General features: G+C 35.0%; 2 protein-coding genes across 2 annotated transcripts; one reads left to right on the top strand and one right to left on the bottom strand.

Moving 5' to 3' along the window:
- Positions 1–1,046: 1,046 nt before the first annotated feature.
- LOC140842387 (probable lysophospholipase BODYGUARD 1) lies at positions 1,047–11,859 on the bottom strand. Its single transcript, XM_073210244.1, has 6 exons — positions 11,593–11,859; positions 11,244–11,508; positions 10,892–10,937; positions 2,096–2,261; positions 1,761–2,022; positions 1,047–1,602 (listed from the first exon to the last, which is right to left on the bottom strand). The coding sequence occupies exons 2-6, from the start codon at positions 11,502–11,504 to the stop codon at positions 1,276–1,278; spliced, it is 1,062 nt and encodes a 353-aa protein (XP_073066345.1). The 5' UTR covers positions 11,505–11,508; positions 11,593–11,859; the 3' UTR covers positions 1,047–1,275.
- Positions 11,860–18,050: 6,191 nt separating this feature from the next.
- On the top strand, positions 18,051–20,432 carry LOC140803552 (protein CENTRORADIALIS-like). The gene is made up of 4 exons (XM_073159463.1): positions 18,051–18,405; positions 18,509–18,570; positions 19,944–19,984; positions 20,079–20,432. The coding sequence occupies exons 1-4, from the start codon at positions 18,202–18,204 to the stop codon at positions 20,297–20,299; spliced, it is 528 nt and encodes a 175-aa protein (XP_073015564.1). The 5' UTR covers positions 18,051–18,201; the 3' UTR covers positions 20,300–20,432.
- The last annotated feature ends 3,948 nt before the right edge of the window (positions 20,433–24,380 follow it).

Below are 24,380 nucleotides of genomic sequence, written 5' to 3' on the forward strand. Positions count from 1 at the left end.
TGCATTGCATGTGCTATTATTATTTTTAATTTGATCAAATAAAACTAAATAATTAACACAAAATTATTTTCGATTTAAAAAGATGTTTTATTTTGATTTTTTTCTATTTAAAATGTGAAGTGACTTGAAAATGTTTTAAGTATGTTAAGAAGGGTAATTATTGAATTAAATATTTTGGTGTCCTCAAAAGTAGTTATTATAAGGACCTCACACTTAATATAATAGTATAGATATACACTTGCGATATCAACAAAATTAGAGATATAATAATAATATATTTTGCTTTCATCAGTAGGCAAAAACTTGTGTGAGACGGTCTCACGGGTCATATTTGTGAGACGGATCTCTTATTTGGGTCATCCATGAAAAATTATTACTTTTTATGCTAAAAGTATTACTTTTTCGAGTGAGTTTCATGTGAGACCGTCTCACGGATCTTAATCTGTGAGACGGGTCAACCCTACCCATATTCACAATAAAAAGTAATACTCTTAACATAAAAAGTGATACTTTTGTATGTGTGACCCAAATAAGAGATTCGTCTCACAAATACGACCCGTGAGACCGTCTCACACAAGTTTTTGCCTACTTTTTATTGTGAATATGGGTAGGGTTGACCCGTCTCACAGATTAAGATCCGTGAGACGGTCTCACATGAGACCTACTCTCATCAGTATTACAATTAGTTTTCAGTTTTTTTAAAATGCTTGTGAGATTAATTGATACACGTCTTTGCAATTTCAAATTCACAACTTTCTTCTCATTCTCTTAACTCGTTTGATACATTCAATTCGGTTCGTCTTCTCAAAGGACCTACCAAATGAATAAACAAGGGTGCGATTTCATTCTCAAATTCATAGTTTCTTGACACAAATACGGCAAAAACTTGTGTGAGACGGTCTCATAGGTCGTATATGTGAGACGAATCTCTTATTTGAGTCACCCATATATTACTTTTTATTGTAATTTTCAGTCCTTTCTTGATTAATTGTTTCTTCTTCTCACATGAGACTCACTCTTATATATTAGACCTACTAAACAAATAAAGGCCAAAATTTCACTCACTTATTCACACTTAGTGGCTCAAACTCGATTACAAGTTCATGAATCTCAATGAACTACAACAAGAACGACCAATAAATTTAGCCGAGTGAAACAATTTTACATTGTGGGTGGCGGATAAGATCAAAAGAATTACAAGTTTTAAAAAATTCTATATACGAGCAACTGCCTTATCCGCCTACTGAGTGCATCACCCAGCGCGAATGGAAGAACTTAGTCCTCTGCTTGAGGTCTATACAACGGAGGATCTTCGCCAAACACCAGAGACCTTAAAATGGCTTCACAGACTACACCATCATACACCAGCAAATGCCCTCCATCCGGCACTTCATGATACCGAATCCATGGCAACTTTTTGGAGACGTATCTTTGCAACTGGTATGGTACGACCTTGTCCTCACGGCCCTGCCAGATGTGCACCATGCTTTCCTTTTGAGGGCATGGATCACGTATGTCCATTGGATCAAACTCCCACTTGCCAAAAGCAACGATAAAGTCACGACGTAGGGAGTCAAATACAACTCGATTCCTCAACTCGTTCTGCATAATGCAAGAATATATGTCATAATCGATGAATAGTCCTGTTCAGAATGCATAATTTAATTACTTTAAGTCTGATAGAAGAGTTGAATTCAACAAGTGATCCATTAGAAACGCAGTTTTCACCCTTAACGAAATCAAATCCAAGAGAAAATTACCCTACTAAGCAATTGGTACCCTGGTGAGTGCTTCAACACCTCTAAATCTTTATTGCTAAAAAATTGTGTGTTTCGGTCAAGGACAGTCGAGGATGGAAAAAGTTTCTGAGTTAGCCACCAATGCAATAATCCAGGAGAGTGGCTCGCAACAAAAACAGCCCATTTCGAAAGGGCCTTGCGGTAATCGTCATTTGTAAGATCACTCGGAAGAGATGGCCACTTATAATTTATGTACGGAACAACAAGCGCAGCACCTGCTAATCTGGTAAAATAAAAAGAAAGAAAAAGAATGAGAACCCATATTGGAACATAGAAGCGACTTCTCGAAATATTACCGGTCGGGTATTCGTTTGAGGCAACCCCAGGTGGGGTAACATCCAAGGGAGACTCCAAGAACATAGAATTTGGATCCCAATTGTAGCTTATCAGCTAATTCCTCGATGTCAGATGCTTCACTCTTTAATGATCTTTTCGGGTTTGGATCACTTTCACCATATCCGGCTCGGTGTCACGCCCCGAGATGCATGGCATGAACATCGGCAATGTTCTTAAAAATTCAGTAATTAAATAAACCAAGAACACTAAGCCTAAACAACAGTCTTATTCCAAAGTAGAATTTATTCAAATAATTCGTTGTCTTACAAAACCAATGACAGAAGAACAAGTCTAATGTTCACAACTTATTCAAAAACAAATGATTATAAATTGTCTAGCCAAATCACCATCCCCAAAATTCAGCTGATTCCTGCTCTTCTATCTCATTCTCATCTGAAATACAATGTAAGGGGTGAGTGATATGGTCGTCACTCAGTAATTGGAGGGAGCATATCTTCAAATTTACAAAAAAAACATTATAACATTTTTGTTATCACTGGATCATATATTTAAACAAAAACTTATATTTGAGTAGATCTAAACATAAAACAATCAATGTCAAATATCTGGTTTAACTCCCCAGATGGGATCATAATATCTGGCTTAACTCCCCAGACCGGATCATGTATGTCTGGCTTAACTCCCCAGACTGGATCGTAAGTATCTAGTTTTACCCTACTAGACGAGGTCACAAACAAGATCAAAACATCTTCAAAAATATTTGTTGAAAACGATCATCATGAAATACATCGTATATTCAAATTTAAAATACCATGAAATAAATATTATAACGTATCAAGAAAATACACGTTCCACTTACTATCTTTTGCTAGTCTTGAAATCAAAGTTGACTCCAAGAGAGCTTGAGAGAGAGTTGAGAGAATTATATTTTTTTAACGTAGTGTGTAATGTGAAAAGTGAAGGGTTAAGTTTTATATACCTAGGGCAAGTTGGGCCAAGGTTGTAATTGGGCTCCAGGGCTTGGGCCTCACATCCCTCCCTCCTTATAAGAAGTTTCGTCCTCGAAACTTGGTTCCGAGAAATCTGTAAAGAGGTATGGGTAGAGTTGGCGCATCCTCTCCTCTAGTTCCCACGTAGCTTCTCGAGCTGTATGGTTTGACCATTGGACCTTGACATAAGGGATGGTTCTTCGCCTCAGGACTTGATCTTTCGAGTCCACGATTCGGATTGGGACTTCCTCATACACTAGATCTTCATTTAGTTTCCCTTCACTCACTAAGGGTTCTGCCTCTAGAATGTGGGATGAGTCTGATATATATCTTCGTAATTGTGACACATGGAAAACATTGTGAACCCTTGAAAGATTTGGAGGTAGAGCTAATCGGTATGCAAGTGTGCCGACTTTGTCTAGAATTTCAAAAGGGCCCACGTATCTTGGACTCAGCTTACCGGTTTTGTCAAATCTTGAGACTCCCCGCATTGGTGAAACCTTCAAGTATGCTTTTTCGCCAACTTGAAAATCTAAGGGTCGTCTCTTCGTGTCGGCCCAACTTTTTTGTCGATCTTGGGCTGCTTTGAGGCGTTCCTTGATGACTGAAACCTTCTCTATAGTGATTTGGATCAACTCTGGTCCTGTGACTGCTTTTTCTCCAACTTCGTCCCAATATAATGGCGACCGACACTTTCGGCCATACAGAGCCTCGTACGGTGCCATGCCGATGCTACTGTGGTAACTATTGTTGTAGGCGAATTCAATGAGGGGTAGGTTCTTGCTCCAGCTGACACTGAAATCTAGTGCGCAGGCTCTCAGCATGTCTTCCAATGTCTGAATGGTTCTTTCAGTCTGTCCGTCCGTCTGAGGATGGTAGGCAGTGCTAAGTGTCACCTTCGTGCCCATTGCTTGTTGGAAGCTCCTCCAAAATTTTGCTGCGAACCTCGGATCTCTGTCAGATAAGATGCTGACTGGGACGCCGTGAAGTCTTACTATGTTGTCCATGTAGAGGGTTGCTAGCTTGTCCAGATTGTAGTTCATGCGTACGGGTAGGAAGTGGGCAGATTTAGTCAATCTATCCACTATCACCCAAATTGCGTCCTGCCCTTGATTGACCTTCGGTAGTCCCACCACGAAGTCCATGGATATATGTTCCCACTTCCATTCTGGAATATTCAAGGGTTGTAGAAGTCCTCCTGGTCGTTGATGTTCCGCTTTAACCTGTTGGCATACCAAACACCGCGCAACAAATTCTGCCACATCTTTCTTCATACCATTCCACCAAAAATTTTGTTTCAAGTCTTTATACATCTTAGTACTACCCGGATGTACTGAAAATTTTGATTTGTGTGCCTCTGACATCACTTCTCGTCGAAGGTCATCTGTTTCTGGTACGCATATCCTTCCTTTCATCCATAGTATTCCCTCGTCATCAATACAGAAATCCGGAGCCTTCCCTTCCTTCACTTGCTCTCTTAGCTTGGTCAAATTCGGGTCGTTTCTTTGACTCACCTTGATGTTTTCATTCAAACAGGACTGTGCTGTTAGTGATGCTAGAATCGCTTTACCTGCACTTTTTCTACTCAAAGCGTCTGCTACTTTGTTTGCTTTTCCGGGGTGATAGTTGATTGTCATGTCATAATCTTTTAGAAGTTCCATCCACCTCCTTTGTCTCATGTTGAGTTCTTTCTGAGTGAACAAGTACTTTAGGCTTTGATGGTCGGTGAAAACTTCACACTTTGATCCATAAAGATAGTGCCTCCAAATTTTAAGCGCGAAGACCACTGCTGCCAGTTCCAGATCATGAGTAGGGTAATTCTGCTCATATGTTTTTAGTTGCCTTGAGGCGTACGCGATCACCCTTCCTTTTTGCATGAGCACACATCCGAGTCCCTGCTTGGATGCGTCACTGTAAACGGTGAAGATTTCATCTCCAGAGGGTAGCACCAAGACTGGGGCGGATGCTAGCTTTTGTTTTAGCGTCTCAAAGCTCTCTTCACATGCTCCATTCCATTCGAATTTGGAATTTTTCTGTGTGAGTTTAGTAAGAGGTACGGCTATAGAAGAAAATCCCTCAACAAATTTTCGATAATAGCCTGCCAAACCTAAGAAACTCCGAATTTCGGTCACGGTCGTTGGCCTTGGCCACTCTAGAATTGCTTCTACTTTCTTTGGGTCTACAGTCACGCCGCCTTCGGAAACGATGTGACCTAAGAAGGCAACACTCTTCAGCCAAAATTCACATTTCTTAAATTTAGCATAGAGTTCCTTCTCCCTCAAGGTTTGGAGTATGACTCGAAGGTGTGTCTCGTGTTCTTGCTCGTTAGCAGAGTAAACGAGGATGTCGTCAATAAACACAACAACAAATTTATCTAGAAAAGGTCTGAACACTCGATTCATGAGGTCCATGAAAGCGGCTGGGGCATTTGTCAACCCAAATGGCATCACCAAGAATTCGTAATGTCCATATCTCGTCCGAAATGCAGTTTTCGGGATATCTCCTGCTTTTATCTTCAGCTGGTGGTATCCTGACCTCAAATCTAGTTTCGAGAATATTTTAGCTCCCTTCAATTGGTCGAACAAGTCATCTATTCTAGGCAGTGGATACTTGTTCTTAATGGTAATTTTGTTCAATTCTCGATAGTCTATGCACAATCTCATGCTGCCATCTTTCTTTTTCACAAACAAGACTGGAGCCCCCCACGGTGATGAACTAGGTCGGATCTGTTTCTTGTCAAGCAATTCCTGAAGTTGTTCCTTGAGCTCCTTCATTTCTGCTGGAGCCATGCGGTAAGGTGCCTTGGATACTGGGGCGGCCTCGGGAACAAGGTTTATCTCAAATTCAATCTCTCGATCTGCTGTTGGAGCTGGCAATTCTTCAGGGAAAACGTCAGGGAATTCTCGTACTACTGGGATGTCTTCGAGTTTTACTTCTCCATTTTCTTTAACTTCATTGATGAAGGCCAGAAAGGCTTCATTCCCCTCCTTCATAATCTTCCATGCCCGAGAAGCGGAGAGAATGACTTTCTCCTTAGATTTTCGTTCTCGTCTGCTTCCTTGATACTTTACTTCTGCATGATCGGGCCGTTTAAGTGTCACACTCTTGCCATTACAGTCCACAATGGCGTTGTTCTTTGATAGCCAATCCATCCCTAAAATAGCGTCAAAGCCCGACATGTTGAGTTGTATAAGGTTGGCGCTGAGTTTGCATCCTTTCAAGTCAATCTCGCATTCTCGATAAATGGTGTAGGATACCAAGGTATCCCCTCCGGGGGTTGCAACTTTGTATGGTTCAGCTAGTAACTCACTATCCTTTCTAAGTTTTCTAGCAAATCGCTTTGATATGAAGGAATGAGTAGCACCACAATCAAATAGCACATAGGCAGGTAAGTGGCTAATAAGAATGGTACCTGCCACCACGTCATTTGAAGCGTCAGCCTCCTCCTCTGTCATTGCAAACACTCGTGCGTTGGTGCCCACCTTGTTCTCCTTATTGCTAGTAGATGCTGGGGTACTTTCTTTTTCTTCTGGCTTTGTGCATTGGTTCATGCGGTGCCCAAATTGTCCACACCGAAAACACGCCCCCACAGTGAACCGGCATTCACCAACATGCTTCTTCTTGCACTTCGGGCATTCTTTGACTTCTTTCTTGTACTGCGGTGGTGCTTGCCCTTGGTACTGGCCATTTGAGGCTGGCTTCTTGAACTTTTGGTTTTGGTTAAAGTTGGGCGAAGGCCTCTTGAGCTTATTTTCTTCCTCTCGTCTCTTGATGTCAGCCTCTGCTCGGATATCGGCTCCCATCATGTCCTCAAAGTTGTTCGGCTCATAAACGGCTAGAGCAGACTGAATTCGGCTTGATAAACCTTTTGTGAAGCGGTGTATTTTCAGTGTCTCATCAGCCATAATTGTAGGTGAGTAGGTCCCCAAGGAGTGGAACTTGGAAGCATAGTCTATAACCGTCATTTCGGGCGTCTGTTTCAAGTTTTCGAACTCAGACATCTTTTGCAATTTCACCGCAGTTGGGAAGTAGTGTTTCAGAAAGGCTCCACGGAACCTTTGCCAAGTTATGGGTCCTGTCTGCGCCATCGGGGGTGAAACTCCTTCCCACCACTTGGTTGCTTCACCGACAAGGAAGGGAATGGATACTTCACCTCTTATGTCTTGAGGAACTTCCATTAGCCGCAGATTAGTCTCCATTTCCTTTAGCCATTTCTGTGCTGTTTCTGGGTCGGGACCCCCTTCAAAGGTGGGGACTCTCGCCTTCTTAAGTGCTTCATAATGGTACTTAGTCCCCTGAGGTTGTGGAGGTGGATTCGCCAGAGGAGGGTTCCCCAAGCCGTGCAAGGTCGTTGCCACTACTGTTGCTATCGCCATGAGGTCTTCACGGCTGAGGCCTCCAGGGCGTTGATTGGGTTGATCATCACCCCCACCATTGGGGTTACGTGTGTTGGCATAGCGAGGGTTGCGGTTGGCGCGGGGTGGTCTGTCTGCCATCTCCTGCCAGGAGTGTAGCTAACTAAGATGGTTTGTCGTAACTAGTAACATGGAAGAAGGTGTAATTGGAAGAGAAAGCAAGTACTGGTAAATGAATTGCTCATTAATTGAAGATAAACAGTTGAAAGTTTTAACATACTAAATAATAAGCATAATAGTCATACCAAAATCAACATTCAACCTCACCGATCCTAAAATGCTACTAATAAACCACCAATCCTAATAAGATCACTAGAACTCTAAATTATCAATATTAGCACTGAGTTGTTAGCACTAGTCCGTATCATCCTTGTTTCGTGGGTCTTCTTCTTCTTCTTCCAGGTCGGTTGGTTGCTGTTGTGACACTTGTTCTACCAGCTGGTGTTGTGTGCATGTCCTTTGATAGAGATCAAGTCTGTCTTTCATCATGGTGGTCTGTCTTTTCTCTTCCTCACATCTAACAACTAGCTCTTGGTTAGTAGTTCGGACTTCTTGGATCGTCGTCTCGGCCTCAGCTAAGTAATACGCAAAGCGTTCTACATCCTGTCGGTGGTGCTCGACCTCATCCTTGAGGTCTCTTAGCTCCTGCCGGGTTTGTTCCAAGGTTCCTCGAAGTGCGCGATTCTCTCTTGTCTTGGTTCGTAGTGCGTGTTCGAGGGTGAGGATGAGAGACTGAGAACGAGTAATCGGCATCTCCTATATTAGTATCAAGAAAGTTAGAGTGCACAACCGTAACTCAAGTTAGTAATGAATAAGGATTTGCATTGTTACTGCCACTGTGCGTAAGTTTTTTTTTTTTTTTTTTTTTTAAACAATAATTAAGTAATTACAATTTAATTAACTACATTACAATAAATCAATTATTTAATAATTAATTAATTAATTAATATTATTTTTTTAGAATAATAATTAATTAATTACATTACAATTAATCACTTATTTAATAATTAATTAATTAATTAATATTATTTTTTTATTAGAATAATAATTAATTAATTACATTACAATTAATCACTTATTTAATAATTAATTAATTAATTAATATTATTTTTTTTAAAAAAAATAATTAATTAATTACATTACAATTAATCAATTATTTTAATAATTAATTAATTAATTAATTATTCCCTTTCGTCAGATATAAACGTATTTTATTTTATTTATTCTTAATCGATTAAACATTAGATAATTTATTATTTTAAATTAATCCCTCTTCCCATAGTTTAATGATCTACAATCTAGTTCAATCGATCTCCAGAATTAGATTAGATTTGATTTCTTGACATCCCATTTATATTTATCTTTTAGTTAATATCTAATTATATTCTCTTGTAGATCGGTTATGATTAATCCAACTTTGAAATTTGAATAATGATAACACTTTATCTTCAAAGATTTGATTTGATTTTATTTTAAATTTAAATCACTCTTGATAAATTGGGTGGATTGAGTAGATTTGGTGAAAAATTCGGTTCTATCCTAACTATTCAATCTCACCTCCTAATAAACCGATAAAAAAAATCTTATCCTACAATCAAAATTGTAATTTGATTTATTAAATTTATTTATTTCTCTTTTTTTTTTTTTTTTGTTGCGATATTCTTATAAAAAAAAAAAATTTATATCCTATGCCACTGCTTCGAATTACGGCAATTGGTATCCAGCCAAAAATTAAATAATTTGGTTATTTTAATTTCCTGGATAAGGTAAAGGTTATTTTCAAGACTAAAAGAAGGAAAAGAAAAAAAATAATAAAATAAGAGATTATTATCCTCCAAAAGACAGCTACCTACTGCCACGTGAACAATTCTCACACCTATGTTCTCAACTGAATTTGGTATAATAAGGGACACGTGTGACTCCATAAATCCCAAAGATATCAACCACCAAATCCTATCACATCTAACCAAAATTTGAATTTTCTTATCCTCACTAGTTACAAATTTAAATTAATAAAATTTTATTCTGATATTGCTTCGAACTACTGATTCCAAAATTCGATCTTTTAAGGTAACTTAAATTTCCCATCAAGATTATGAACCTATCGCTCTGATACCATTCTGTCACGCCCCGAGCCCGGGCCCGTGTCTGCGTGACTGCACAATGGGTTCCTATAGCAACTACTTCGTATTCGTCCTCGCTTTACGAAAATGATTAACCCAAGTTGCTATAGAAGTCCATTGTAAACCATTATAAACTCATTTTTAAATCTTGATTTTTTCGATGTGGGACAAGGGTATCACAATCACCCCTCCTTCAGAACGCGACGTCCTCGTCGCGTCCTGACCACTCGATCCACCAGCACCGAGAATCTAGAGGTGGCTCCTACAGGTTCAAGAGGTGGCTCCCGTCATGTAGCACTTTGCCCCGCAGGTTCAAGAAGTGCCTCCCATGCACGTAGCACTTTGCCCCGCATAGCACTTATTTCCCGGTGTTCCATGCCGGTGACCGGCTCTGATACCACTAAAATGTCACGCCCCGAGATGCATGGCATGAACATCGGCAATGTTCTTAAAAATTCAGTAATTAAATAAACCAAGAACACTAAGCCTAAACAACAGTCTTATTCCAAAGTAGAATTTATTCAAATAATTCGTTGTCTTACAAAACCAATGACAGAAGAACAAGTCTAATGTTCACAACTTATTCAAAAACAAATGATTATAAATTGTCTAGCCAAATCACCATCCCCAAAATTCAGCTGATTCCTGCTCTTCTATCTCATTCTCATCTGAAATACAATGTAAGGGGTGAGTGATATGGTCGTCACTCAGTAATTGGAGGGAGCATATCTTCAAATTTACAAAAAAAACATTATAACATTTTTGTTATCACTGGATCATATATTTAAACAAAAACTTATATTTGAGTAGATCTAAACATAAAACAATCAATGTCAAATATCTGGTTTAACTCCCCAGATGGGATCATAATATCTGGCTTAACTCCCCAGACCGGATCATGTATGTCTGGCTTAACTCCCCAGACTGGATCGTAAGTATCTAGTTTTACCCTACTAGACGAGGTCACAAACAAGATCAAAACATCTTCAAAAATATTTGTTGAAAACGATCATCATGAAATACATCGTATATTCAAATTTAAAATACCATGAAATAAATATTATAACGTATCAAGAAAATACACGTTCCACTTACTATCTTTTGCTAGTCTTGAAATCAAAGTTGACTCCAAGAGAGCTTGAGAGAGAGTTGAGAGAATTATATTTTTTTAACGTAGTGTGTAATGTGAAAAGTGAAGGGTTAAGTTTTATATACCTAGGGCAAGTTGGGCCAAGGTTGTAATTGGGCTCCAGGGCTTGGGCCTCACACTCGGTCAAATAGCAAAAGGCATATGCCCAACTCATCTAAAAGTTCCTGAATACAGAAGCAACATCAGGCACTCGTATTCTCACAAAACCAAGTTCCTTATCAACATATTGTTAGCAACTGTCTTCTGTAACCAACAAAATCAAAATTGAAACTTCGAAAGTCTGGACTATGAAAACCTCTACAAGCCAGCAGGATTAGAATTGAGGATCGGACAAGCTAGACTTCGAAATAAACAAGAAATACCATCTTGATGAACCATACTAGGATTGCACATAGGGTTTAAAATTTTAATTCAAATCACAAAAAAAGAAGAAGAAACAATTAATCAAGAAAGGACTGAAAATTCTTTACTTGGGAAGCCATGAAGTTCATGTCTTTGGAGCTCCCAAAACCATGAATTACAACGATTCTGAAAGTGGACTTAATCTTGGGCACTCCTCTTTCTTTATAAGCCAAGAATCTCCCATCACTTAACCTAATTCTTAGTGAATTCATGATATGCAAATCAGCTCCTGAGGAAACGCCGTCGACCACAGGAAAATCAGGCCGTGTCGGCCGCTTTGATAACCCCAAACATCTCATCATCATATTAAACAATTCCCTAAACACCATTCTTTTGCAAAACACAAAAAGATAGAAATCTTGAAATAATTCATCTGGGCCAAAAAAAAACTAACAATCAGATTCGAAATGGGATCACCTTACAAAAGAATATCAGGATAACTGCTGATTGATTTTCCAGTTTGAAGTCTACAGATCTTTGGAAATGTAGTAGAATGAGGCTCACTTGCTCTTCTTCTGCTCAACTGGTGCCCATTTGAAATTATTACAGTCTTGCATGCTTCTAGCTTCGAGAGCTGGCAGACGGGCAGTACTGCCCCTGTGCGAGCATCAATGGCCCAAAATCAATTGCACACCTATCGGGTAGCTACCCGAAGGAGCATCGAATTTCCCGGTAGAATTATTCCTCTTTTGACACAAATAAATTAAGGTAGAAATATTCTGTTAATTGAAATTTCGTATATATATTTTTTATTTTTAAAGTATTTTTTTATTCTTTTTTTAATTTTATTTTTAAAGTATTTTTCTTTACTTTTTTTTTTAAAAATTAATAACATGAGCCGTGCTGTATTTCAATTACAAAATTTGAAAAAAAAAATTTATATTTTAATAAATATAATAATTTTATATATTTTTATATTAAAAAACATGATAAATCGAATAACAGTTAAGTATTGCTATTGTTAATTTATTTTATATGATTTATTTTTTTGTCAATATTAATAGGTTTTCTAGATAAAAATAATAAAAGATAACTATATTTATCAAAACGGAAAAAGAATAAAATTTTGAGATAAAATTTTCAAATCCCTGCCCCATCACTTTAGAGAAAATTTTTGTTTAAAAAAAGTTATTATATTATATTTTGGTAATAAATGAAGTTTTTGTATTATTTAAATAAAAAAAAATCTTATATTATGCTAGTTAATTATTTGCCCGATTGCTAATTTTTTTTATGTACATATTCTTTTCATTTTTTTTAAAATCGCTATTTCGAAATGAAGAAACTAAACTGATTATATTTGCACTTTAATCTTCGAATTTATCTTATATTTCTTAAACAATAATATTTTACATGCAAAAATTTCACAGAAAAATACAAAAGATTGTATTTATGAAAATTATGAATGTGAAATGGACCAAGAATTGGAATTGTGAACGAAGTTAGAAGGATGGAAAACCACTATTTGTACTTGCATACCTATGCGGGACGTATTTTAGGCAACTGTAAACAAGATACGCTCCAATGGACATGCAAATCAAGTAAAATTTGGATCCAAGTTGCAAGCCGTTAATGTCTTAACACGATTTTTTTTAAAAAAATGATTAACTTTTAACAGCGCACATAAACATACACGCTGTTAATAATACTATTAACGGCGTTCATTTATTGTGCACTGCGAAAATTGCATAGGTTATTAACAGCTCACATATAACTGCACGCTGTAGTTTATATAATTTATTAACAGCACACATAAATGCATGCTGGGTATACTAATATCTGCAGGGTACTTTTAATACACGTCGTTATTTCTTTGAAGTGCAACACTATTAACAGTGCACATATGGATGCACGCTGTGAAAAGTAGTATTCGTAGTGTGCTTTTAATGCACGCTGTTGATGACGTGATGCGGAAAATTTTGTAGTGGTTCTTGAATATCAAATGCTTCACTTCGTATTGACAGTTTAGGATTTGGGTCGCTATCTCCATAACATGGTTCGCCGAAACGGGAGTTCCGGAACCGGAACGTCTGCAACCTCGTTCCGGAACGTCAGCAACCTTGACGAGATTCCGGGGGGAACCGGAACGCAATTTGCGACGATTTTGTTTTGAACTGTCGCTATTAGCGACGATTTTTATTATCGGCGATAGTTTTAATAATACCGTCGCTATATTTAGCGACGGTTTGAATAAAACCGTTGCCAAATTAAAATCGGCGACGGTTGAATCAAAACTGTCGCTAAATTTAGCGACGGATTCTCATAAAACCGTCGCCCATTTTCACAAAACCGTCGCCAATTTTCACAAAACCGTCGTTGAATTTTCATAAATATTATATATTTATAATATTTTTTTTAAATACCCGTTCCGCGACCGTTCCGTGAAATTTCATTGTAACTGGAATGGTAGCATCCGTTCCGATCTCCGCGACCGCCGACCGCGACAGCGAACCATGCTCCATAACCCGCAGATCAAATGACAGGATATAAATTCGGAGCTCTTTTACGAGTTCCTGGAAATGAGGAAACAACAAAATTTCTTGATGGTGTGTAAAGTTAAACTGGTAACAGCTCAACTTTCAAAATATTAAGTAAGAATAATGTGGTATGCAGCCATTTTCAGAGGCATTAAACTTTAACATACCTCGTCTCTACCAGCTTAACATTTTAGATGAGTTAGCATTAAAAATAGTTTTGTGTTATCTACACTCCAATTCATCTGTAAAATATGTGCTAAATTTATCACCAATGGAGTCCAGATAACAAGAAATGGAGCGTAAATATCAACTCCCTTAAAAATATTATTGGGAAAATATAGATCACAAGGATAGATGATTTCAACTTAAGTGTCACACAAATGAAATACTTCCTTTTCTAACTCTTTCACCAACACTTGTAGATATGTACCAAATGAATTCCATTTTGAAGAGAAAATAATAATGTCAACGAGTAAAAAATAGTTGATACAGGATCCACAGGGATTTCTTAAACTCAGGAGGTCCAGTGGTGAAACAAAGGGAAATGGATTGAGTTCAGGGGATAATGTCAAGAAAAAATCATGCTAAATAACAGAAAATGACTAACTTATACTCTCAAGAAAGGATGGCTCAAGAAAGTAAAGATATTCTGAAGAGTGCCTATGAAAATAATAAAAACAGTCTTTTATACAAATAAAAACATTCTCAGAAAATATTTCAAAAGTTGTCCTGTTAATCAATTCATATTGAAACTTGAGAGAGAATTCTCCAACCTCGGATACAGCTAAACGGAAGTCTTTAGAGTCATAAAAGCCACGAGTAATGACAATCTTGTACTTGGCTTCTTCTTTTGAAACACCCCTCTCCTTATACGCCAATGTCTCCCATCACTAAGTTTGATCCTTGGTGATGTCACGGAAGGTGAGCCGCATATTTTGGAGGGGGGCTCTTAGTGAAAGATAAGCATAGTTCCCAGAAAACACCCCACTACTGCAACTATTAAGGCAATCATACTGGAAAACATATATGAACAAGAGGTAAAACAAGTTATAATAACAAGATGTGCACGATAAATCAACAAAATAGAGACATTGGAGAAGGAGGCCGTTTTTCATATTGAAATCAAAATCAGAAACTGTTAACAGCTAATGCAGAACTATTTTACAGCTGCAAAACCATGCTTAGCTCAAGGAATAAGCTCAACAATCTCCCATGCATAGCCGAAAATTACTCGTGTAGTTTTCTCACTGTTATTAAAGGCGTAAATGTGCTCCATAGGCCATAGCCCTTGCTTAAGGCTCAAAGTGAAGCACATTGAGTAACACTAATAAAAATTTAAAAGAACAAAGAAAATTATGTCAAAATTGAATGTAATATATAATTAGAACGCCCTTGAACAAGAACAGAGAAAATATTCTTTTAAAATACAAGCAAACACGTATGATTATCACATTAAATTTCAATTAAAATACACAATCGTGGATCATCTAAGGTGCACGAAGCTTGTTCCTCAGTAAAGGGCTGAGTCTTGGCATGTCATTAGGAGCAACGGCTTGGTCTCACTTCATCTTGAGCCAAGACGCATACCTTGTAGTCTTTTAATAACCATGGCCGCTTGTGTGTTAAACTAGGTAACATAAGCTTGGAACCTCAAACCCAGACACAGAAGGTTTTGATCAGATGTTTATCGAAGTCCAATGTCTGAATTTTGCGCTTAATTCCTACAAGCACTTCTCGAGAATTTAGCTTGTCGCCATTGTGCAAACTTGTATCTTAAGTGTGATCGAAAGACACATAAGTAAAAGTACAGGGAAAGTTAGCAGGTTGAAAATTTTCAGATAATCTCCTCAAATTTTAAACATTGTCCTATGCTGAGGGATACATGGTTATACGATTCCTTAGTTTTTAGACTCGTCCTATACTTGGTACCATATCGAGAAGATCGTGGAAAAATCAAAGTCAAATAACATAATTTTAACAAAAATGGTGTCACTAAGCACATCTATCTAACTTTTCATAAGGTACTCGACATAATCAACAGCAAATACACTACATGTTAGAATATATTCACCTACAATTGAGAAAAATTTGGCATAATAAGCATTCATAAACGGCCTCGCCCCCTTAGAGAAGTAACAATTAGGAAATGATCAGTATATAATGAGATAAATAACAGTGTTCTATATAAGTTGATACTCTAATTACGATATGTTTTGATATGTTGTTACGAATTCTATTTGTCTCGTTTATTGAGTCATGTTGCAACATGTCACCTTTGAACTCAAATTGTATGTATATTTCGTATTCTTGTATACAATTGGCCCCCCTCATACTGAGTGTTTCTCCAAACATTCACCCCCTTACTTCTCTCCCTAAATAAGGACGAAGTTCAAGTGGAAAAAGGTGAACAACACATGTTTTGGGATTTGTGATCAAGTTCGAGACATGAAATATCAAGCATCGATTTTAGTTTTATTTTTCTTTACGTTATCACTTTCGAAATTGTGCTATGCACCGTAAAAACAATTCTGATTATGTAATAGACTGGTTTGTGGCTATTTTATATATTACATGACTTGTTGTTTTGCGACGGTAATGCGTCTCGGTTTCAGGACGTAACAATACTTTCTCCTGAAAATGACAAATGATAGGTACCATGCTCATCAAATATTCTAAAATATGACTCAAGGACGTTTTTCAAATAGAAAATCTATGTACTTTTTTTTTTATGGAAAATGCAGCATTTTTAAAAACATCGAGGATATTGGGACTAGTACTACTAGACCCCGAGCTCTCGTTTTGTTCTCTATATGTGCTTTGATGCGAAAAAATTAAATATGAAAACCAAGCATTACAAGGAAGAAATTGGGAAAGTAAATGTGATCAAACTTTTCATTAACTACTTTCGTAAAACGAAATACATGTTGAGTAGTTGTACATAAACCTATTATATTATATGTTACTTTTTCCATAAACCGGGTTTACTATATACATCGGTTCACTAATTTTTATAATATTTTTACTATTTATGAACATTAGTGGACGGTAATTTTGTACTAAAGTATCGTCATAGATTTTTAATTTGGTTGTAAAAAAAATTAATAATTAGTGACACATAATTTTAAATTTGGTCCCTAAGTATTTCATTTAAAAAAAGTATTTCATTTAAAAGGGCACAATGTATTGTCGATCGGGCCATCTGGGCAGAAAAGTGCCAGACATAAGACGTTGTACCAAAGCTGATTTCAATGGTAGTAACAAAAAAGTAAATATGAAGAGAAATGGTCTAAGTTTGTTTACTTTGTATTTTAGTTGAGTAAGTATTCAATTTTGGGTTTTGGTCACGTAAGTTCACTCTGTCAATGATAGGACGTTTTTATTATTCCATTTATGCGTGAACCTTACAAAATGTAGAAAATATAAATCATATTTTCTCATATTCAGATAATATTAGTGTTAAAAAATTATACACCTCTGGATATGTTTTCCAAATTGAAATCCCTATTGTTTCCATATATAAATAGATCATAATAATGAACCAGCCATAGTTTCACCGTCGATGTATTTTTGAAAGGTTAATCTAACGGATAACACTAAATAAATTAGTCATTTTTACATTCTTTACGATATCACGATTTTATCATAGAAGGAAGGATACAATGTGTTAATCAGTTATATAGTATTACACATATAAATATTATAATTGGTCTTGTCAATTCATCTTTCAAGATTCCTTAGTAAGTTATTCTGAGATTGCAGCATTCCTCATTTTAAAAAATTATTAAAAAAAAATTCAAATTCACTTCTTGATTAGCACGTTATGCAACTTGAAATACTGCATACATCAAATATTTGCAAAATCAAATCGATCAATTAAAATACAATAATGAATTTTGTCTATTCATACAAGTTACGAAATTTGGAATCCATAATCTATTCATTAATTCAAGCTCAAATTACAATTTATTACTTTTAATTCTTGAAATGATCACCTCCCACCATTATATATATTATAATTAATATATGCAGCAACGCAAATGTAGTCTTGGAACTAAAGGTTCACAAAACCCATTAATTAATTGCCTTAAAAAAAGGAAAAGAAAAGGAAAGAAAACCCATTATTGGAGAATAATCCTTTTTTACCTTAAATACTAAAGATCATAAACCTTTTCTGCAAATTCCCATTTGCCTTTGATTTCCCTTTTAAAATTCTAAGTAAGAAAGGCAGATAAAGCAAGAATCTAGCTCCTCCAATGTCAAATCATCCTTTATTTACATATAAATTTTACTTTTACTTTCAAGAGTTTACTATCTTAAAGAACATAACCCTTGTTCTCTGGTTACATGTCGGACAATCACTAAGCCCATTGTATATACATGGAAACTAATATACTTTAATGTTTTCCACTGGCTTTGAAATTATCTAAAAGTTGCTCAATTAGTAGGGTTCTTCCTTGTTGCCACTATAAATACATGGGGCTTGCTATTCCATTCTCCGCAAAGCAAAAATCATCTCAAGAAAGAAATTTTCTCTTGAAATACATATTTTATGGCAAAAATGTCATCAGATCCTCTGGTAATCGGTAGAGTGATCGGAGATGTTGTCGATGATTTCTACCCCCGTGTGAAGATGTCGGTGACGTACAACTCGAACAAGCATGTGTACAACGGGTATGAGCACTTCCCTTCCACAGTTACTTCTAAACCTAGGGTTGAAGTTCATGAAGGCGACATGAGATCATTCTTCACCCTGGTAAATATTGGGTTTTTTTCCCTTTTTGATATTTATAATTATAATTTCAGTGAATCTTGTCAAGCTTACTTGTTAAATTCTTAATGGTTTATTTTTGTTTCAGATCATGACGGATCCTGATGTTCCAGGACCAAGTGATCCATATCTCAGAGAACATTTACACTGGTATGCTTAATGATATCATAAATGGATAATGTCTGAAAATATAATGTTTCCCCACCTTAAAAAAATGAAATAAAATCTGTAGTACTTATTAGGTTGGGGACACGTAAAAAATTAAATATTCAAGTTGTAGTAATTCTTTTTTCGATCCGCCGTAAACTGTGGTATATATGACTCTACGGCCATGAAGTTAACTATGCACTGTTCATCCCAGCTGATATTATGAATCAAAAATATATTTTTATTCAGGTTATCGATGAGCATAACCTGATTTTGTTAGGGTTATCAGTATGCAAAAGTATATGGATGGAACATCAAAGATTTAATTTTTGACTTTTCGGATTCCGATCGATATCACGCTTACATCAAGATCTAGTCGGTCATGAATTCATCAAGTATTTTGATATTTAGTAGTCCAATTATTGTTAGAAATTGGGTATTGACTCTGAAGTTCTGTTATATATTCATTGCATTTCATCTTAATTAGTTAGTGTACGTTTGCGATATATTATTTTAAATTCTTCTCTACAATTTCTAAACATTTCATTGGTTAGAAGTTTGAATTAAAACACATAAAATAAGTTATTCCAGACACTACCTTAATTTTTTTGTTCCATATTCAACAAACAGATTCTAAAAGAGCACTTGTCCGCGCATATCATTTTTTGACATATCAACTTAATTTAAACATACAAAATAAAATACTAGGTTGAGTTTATCTTCCACGATAAGCTAATATACTATGAAAATAATAATTATTCATCACTTCTTCGGTTCAAAAGAAGCCTATTTATCCAAATCAACGATGCTCTTTTTATCTTCATACGAATATTATTAATCTCATCGAACCAAAAAATCAATATGAAAGATGTAATATGCAATTCTAACTCTGAAAAAATATAATGTTTAAGGGGTTAACTGTAATTACAACATATATATTCCAATAAAGCCTAATTTTCTTTAGTCATGAAGGGAGTACTTGAACAAAATATAATGCGGGAAAATTGTATTTTTGGCCATATATATTTGAGTATTGATGATTCTTTTCATTCAGTATTGTCAGATTTCAGTTTCAATGTGTTATCTTTGTTTGTTAATAATTTAAACTCTTTTTTCGATATGACACGGAAATAATACTAACATGTGTAGAATCACATCAGCATTCTGCCACGAAGGAAGATTAAAATTAGATATAGATCAATTTGTGATCCTATCTAAATAATTTGGAGTACAAAGGCATATTTTCACACACATCCAGATCAACGAACAGCTTACAACGTCGCCAATTATTCATACCACATTATATGTTGGCACATGTTTATCTTGACAGTACGTACCACACTGACAGATATAACTTGATTTGACAAAATTCACAGGATAGTTACAGACATCCCAGGAACCACGGATTCCTCGTTTGGTATGCGAAAACCCATTTGATTAATCTTAATATTTATTAATTAGCAAAATAAAATCAATAATGATCAAGAGAATAATAAAATACTAAAAAACAGGGAAAGAAGCAGTAAGCTACGAAATGCCGAGGCCGAACATCGGAATCCACAGGTTCATATTCCTGTTGTTCAAGCAGAAGAAGAGACAATCGGTGATGAAACCGCCGATATGTAGGGACGGATTCAATACGAGGAGGTTTGCAGAGGAGAATGAATTGGGTCTTCCTGTTGCCGCTGTCTTCTTCAATTGCCAGCGGGAAACTGCTGCAAGAAAACGTTAGCGGCTTCCTAGGTTTTCACTGGAATATCATTTATTGCAAAATGAGTTTCAAGAATCAATGGCTGATTGTCTTGTACTAAGTGATTTTGATTTGCATAAGTTTAATGGGGAAAATAAAATAATTCTTCGATCTCCATGAGCCAATAATTATTAATATTATGGTGATATATGTTTGTAAAGTTTTTATAATATATAATATAATTGGATTGTACATGTTTTATTTTTTAAATTTAATTTACAAGAAAAAGATAGATGATAGATTAAAAAAACGAAACTCTTTTTTTAACTAAAAACTAGTAATTTTATCGATGATAATAGTTTATTATGAGTTTAATCAATCAAAAGGGAATTCACCATTCATCCAAACAAAAGATGATGGGAAAAGAAGAAGTAAATCAAGCTAGCAACGTGATGTGCTACTCAATTAGGAGATCAAAAAACATGAATGAAATCTGAAACCACGTGTTTCTGCATGATTTTTCAATCAGAGACTAAAACTTTTTAAATGAATGTTTCATTAGTACTAATTTTATATCCTATTATATATATGCTATATATATAATATGATCACTTGGTTTTAAAATACTGTAGTCACCATGCATTTGGAGCTATTGGTTTTAAATATAAATGACTCGACACAACCACATTTAAGTCAAAATTTCAAATACGTGGAACCTAAATTTATGTAATCCAAGAAATCATGTTCATTTAAAACTAAGATTAAATTTAGGCTGTAGGTGAAGAAAAGATAAACATTTTAAACTACACTTGATATACTTCACAGAAGAAAGTTGACCTGGAAATAATTGGCAGAATGAAGATTATCCTTAGAAAACAGCACTAGTTCAATCTGATTGATGTTTTCGGTACAATAATAATCTCCAAAGGAAATCAATCGAAACGTGATGTTTGGACTGCTCTCTACGGTTTAAAAAATTTGAGTCGCGTAATAATGAAAACCAAAAAGACAAAAAAAATTAAACTAAAAATTTTCTATGACTGGTATAAGGCATCTAACTACTTTGAAATCACGATTTTTTTATAGAAAAAGTTAGTAATCAAGTATACACACATATAGATCTATGCTTCTATGTATAGTATGACATCTTTAACTACTTTAAGCAATGCCTGCCATTTTAATCGAATATTTTTTCGTACAAAAAATCCCACTTATTAATTACCTTTTATTGTTAGGATTATCTTAGAGTGCCGTTGAATGTGACAGCAGATAGTAGAGTATTTTAGGTAATTTTAATTGTCTGTTTGTGTACTTATCTACAAGATTACTTGTGTAACCAAAGGATAAAAAGTACACAGAAAATGTTGCTATGATCAGTACCCTAAGGTTTCTGTTTGAATTGCATGCATTTTTCAATTATGACAGCGGATCGAAGGCTTTTTTAACGTTAAGTTTGCTGTGAGAAGAGGACTATTGATTCGCCAATTAGTGTGGTTGTTTAGCTAAAGGATTCGGACCAGACTGATGTATACATTTTTGTAAGGGTTCGTTGCTTTGAAAAGACTGAAACCGAATCTTTATTAAGTACGTACACGGCGTAGTCTCGAGGAGATTTTGCGATTTATATATATATATATATATATATATATATATATATATATATATATATATATATATATATATATATATATATATAATATATATATATATATATCTGTACGGTATATATATTTGATATTTTATCAAAAATTATTGTTAACTGAAGTAGGGCAACTTAATTTAATTTTTTAAAACTAGATGATAAATCAAATATCAGGTTTTGATTACTTTATGGCAACACACTCATCCCCAAATTATTTTGTAAATCTTATTTTATCTAAAATATTTATATATTTGGCCATATTTTTAGGTTCATCCACCGAAATATTTAACAAATATTTTTTATTTAATAATTTTTTTGAAACATTTTTATTTAAATAATTATGTTATCCCTCAATAAAAATTCTTTCATTTTTATATAATTTTACAAATAAGATAAATAAATAAAATAAAACAAAACGATAAAAACAGAATATAAATCTTAAACAAATTTACGCAATTATCCTATATTTATCGTCCTTTTTTTTCCAAATATACTCTCTCATTGATGCTATCTTTAAATTCATGTCTTTAAGCTTTGTAAGGTGCTAACATTTTGTTTTTTAATATCTCCAAATATATTCTCTCATTAATTACAGATATATATTGAAAACGTTCACGAGTTTGAAATTATAAAAATTCGAACACAATTTAAGATAGTTAAGCATAATAAATAAATGAATAATTTATGATTTTATATATACATTTTGTACTCTAGTTTTTATATTCTCAATTGGATTGAAATTATTAAAAATTATTATTTTTACTCAAGCATAAATATTGTTATAAAACATGTCGTGGATAAAAACATCGACAACTTTGATACTATATCTTATAACAACTCCTTTGTCTAGGCAATTTATTTCAAAACTAAAGTTATTTGTATTGTACTAAATATTATTTTTATAATTAGGTTTTTTGTTCAGAAACATAATAGTAGTTGTCATCAACTTTTATATTTTCTAATTTTTTTTTTAAATTTCAATCCCCATGATCGAATTTTCTGGTTTCGTCCCTGACCATAACACAAGTATCAGTTTATCTTGCTTAACCTCAAGTCCTGAGCATTCTTGCATCAATTATTTTTGTCGAGTATGAGATTATACCAAAGGGGATTGAACATGATTGTTTTCTCTTGGTTAACTTTTGTATTCATATTAATTAGAGAAAATAAATTTTTTTTCTCTATGTTTTCACATTCCAGTCCTAATCTTTTAATTTTCAAAATCCGGCAATTAAAGTCTTTTTTTAATGAGAGTGTTGATGTGACATTGCAATACACATCGGAGCTATGAAAGCACCACATTAACACCGCTTCGGCATCATATTGGAAAAGAACTAAAAATCAATGTCACATCAAGAAAAAAAAAAATTTCAAAAAAAAAACATAAAACAAAGATATCAAAAAAAAACATATATAACAACAATCATATACAAATTTTCTTTCATCATAGTTTTAAAGAAATGGTAATTAAACTGTTTATAAAAACCATATTATAGAGGCTGCCGTACTTTTTGAGCCTATCCAGAGGCAAAGACTAGTGTGTGTTATTTTTTCAAACTAGCTTGTATGGGGCTCTAGGACAAACCAATGGTGGAACTAATTTGAAAGTTTCAAGAATATCTAGACTATAGGATAAATAATTGATTTAACTTCCCTGTGACCAACCATGTTAGGGTAAATTAGTGGACTCGGTCTGTAAATTTATTAGTAACAAAATTAAAAAAAAAACATAATTAAACATGCACATATATTTAAAAAAAGAAATAAATTTTTTGATCTTTTCTCGAGTGACTAGTACTATTCAGAATGATTCCTTCTCAAATCGCACTAGTACTGCTACATTCAATGATTGGAATCTTATCCAACCTTGTTCAAAGCGAACATAAAATGACTCAAACTACAACTGCCGAATTCGAAACAAAACATGCATGCACAGTGTCCTTTCTACGTACGTACGCACCTAACACTTGGGAAGATAGAATCACAACAGTTCCAACCGTAGGTGTCGTGTTTGACAGAGAAGTGACCAAGTACAAGACACCCTCCTCCGTTTATCGACAAGTATTTAGGGATTAAACAAATTAAAGACCTAAACGTACACCCTCCTCCGTTGATCTGTCTTTTCTTGGATCGACAGGACTCAACACAAGACCTAAATGTATAACTTCAATCAAATGTTCTCAAATATCTCCTGGTGTGAATCTTTTTTTTAAACAGGGACATTCTCAACTTTTGCATGCATGCTTTATTCATAAAACTGGGATGGAGCAGATATATAGCTAGCTAGCCTAAACTTATTTCCTGTTTTACAAGTGAAAGTGGCTAATATGTATAGAATCATTATATATGATGCCACCTTTCTGGTTTGAGTGAGTCTCATGTGAGACCGTCTCACGGATTATAATCTGTGAGACGGGTCAACCCTACCCATATTCACAATAAAAAGTAATACTCTTAGCATAAAAAGTGATACTTTTTCAG

Source organism: Primulina eburnea, chromosome 10, assembly GCF_022965805.1.
Source record: "Primulina eburnea isolate SZY01 chromosome 10, ASM2296580v1, whole genome shotgun sequence".
Classification (NCBI taxonomy): Eukaryota; Viridiplantae; Streptophyta; class Magnoliopsida; order Lamiales; family Gesneriaceae; genus Primulina; species Primulina eburnea.

Bases quoted from the DNA above. Each gene is read 5' to 3' on its own strand.
- LOC140842387 (XM_073210244.1), bottom strand. From the start codon at position 11,504: ATGGTGTTTAGGGAATTGTTTAATATGATGATGAGATGTTTGGGGTTA. The intron at 10,938-11,243 runs GTAAAGAATTTT...TTCTGTATTCAG, and splicing joins TGAACTTCATGGCTTCCCAA to GAACTTTTAGATGAGTTGGG. The intron at 2,262-10,891 runs TGTGAGGCCCAA...CGTGACACCGAG, and splicing joins CCTTTTGCTATTTGACCGAG to CCGGATATGGTGAAAGTGAT.
- LOC140803552 (XM_073159463.1), top strand. From the start codon at position 18,202: ATGGCAAAAATGTCATCAGATCCTCTGGTAATCGGTAGAGTGATCGGA. The intron at 18,406-18,508 runs GTAAATATTGGG...TTTTTGTTTCAG, and splicing joins TGAGATCATTCTTCACCCTG to ATCATGACGGATCCTGATGT. The intron at 18,571-19,943 runs GTATGCTTAATG...CAAAATTCACAG, and splicing joins CTCAGAGAACATTTACACTG to GATAGTTACAGACATCCCAG.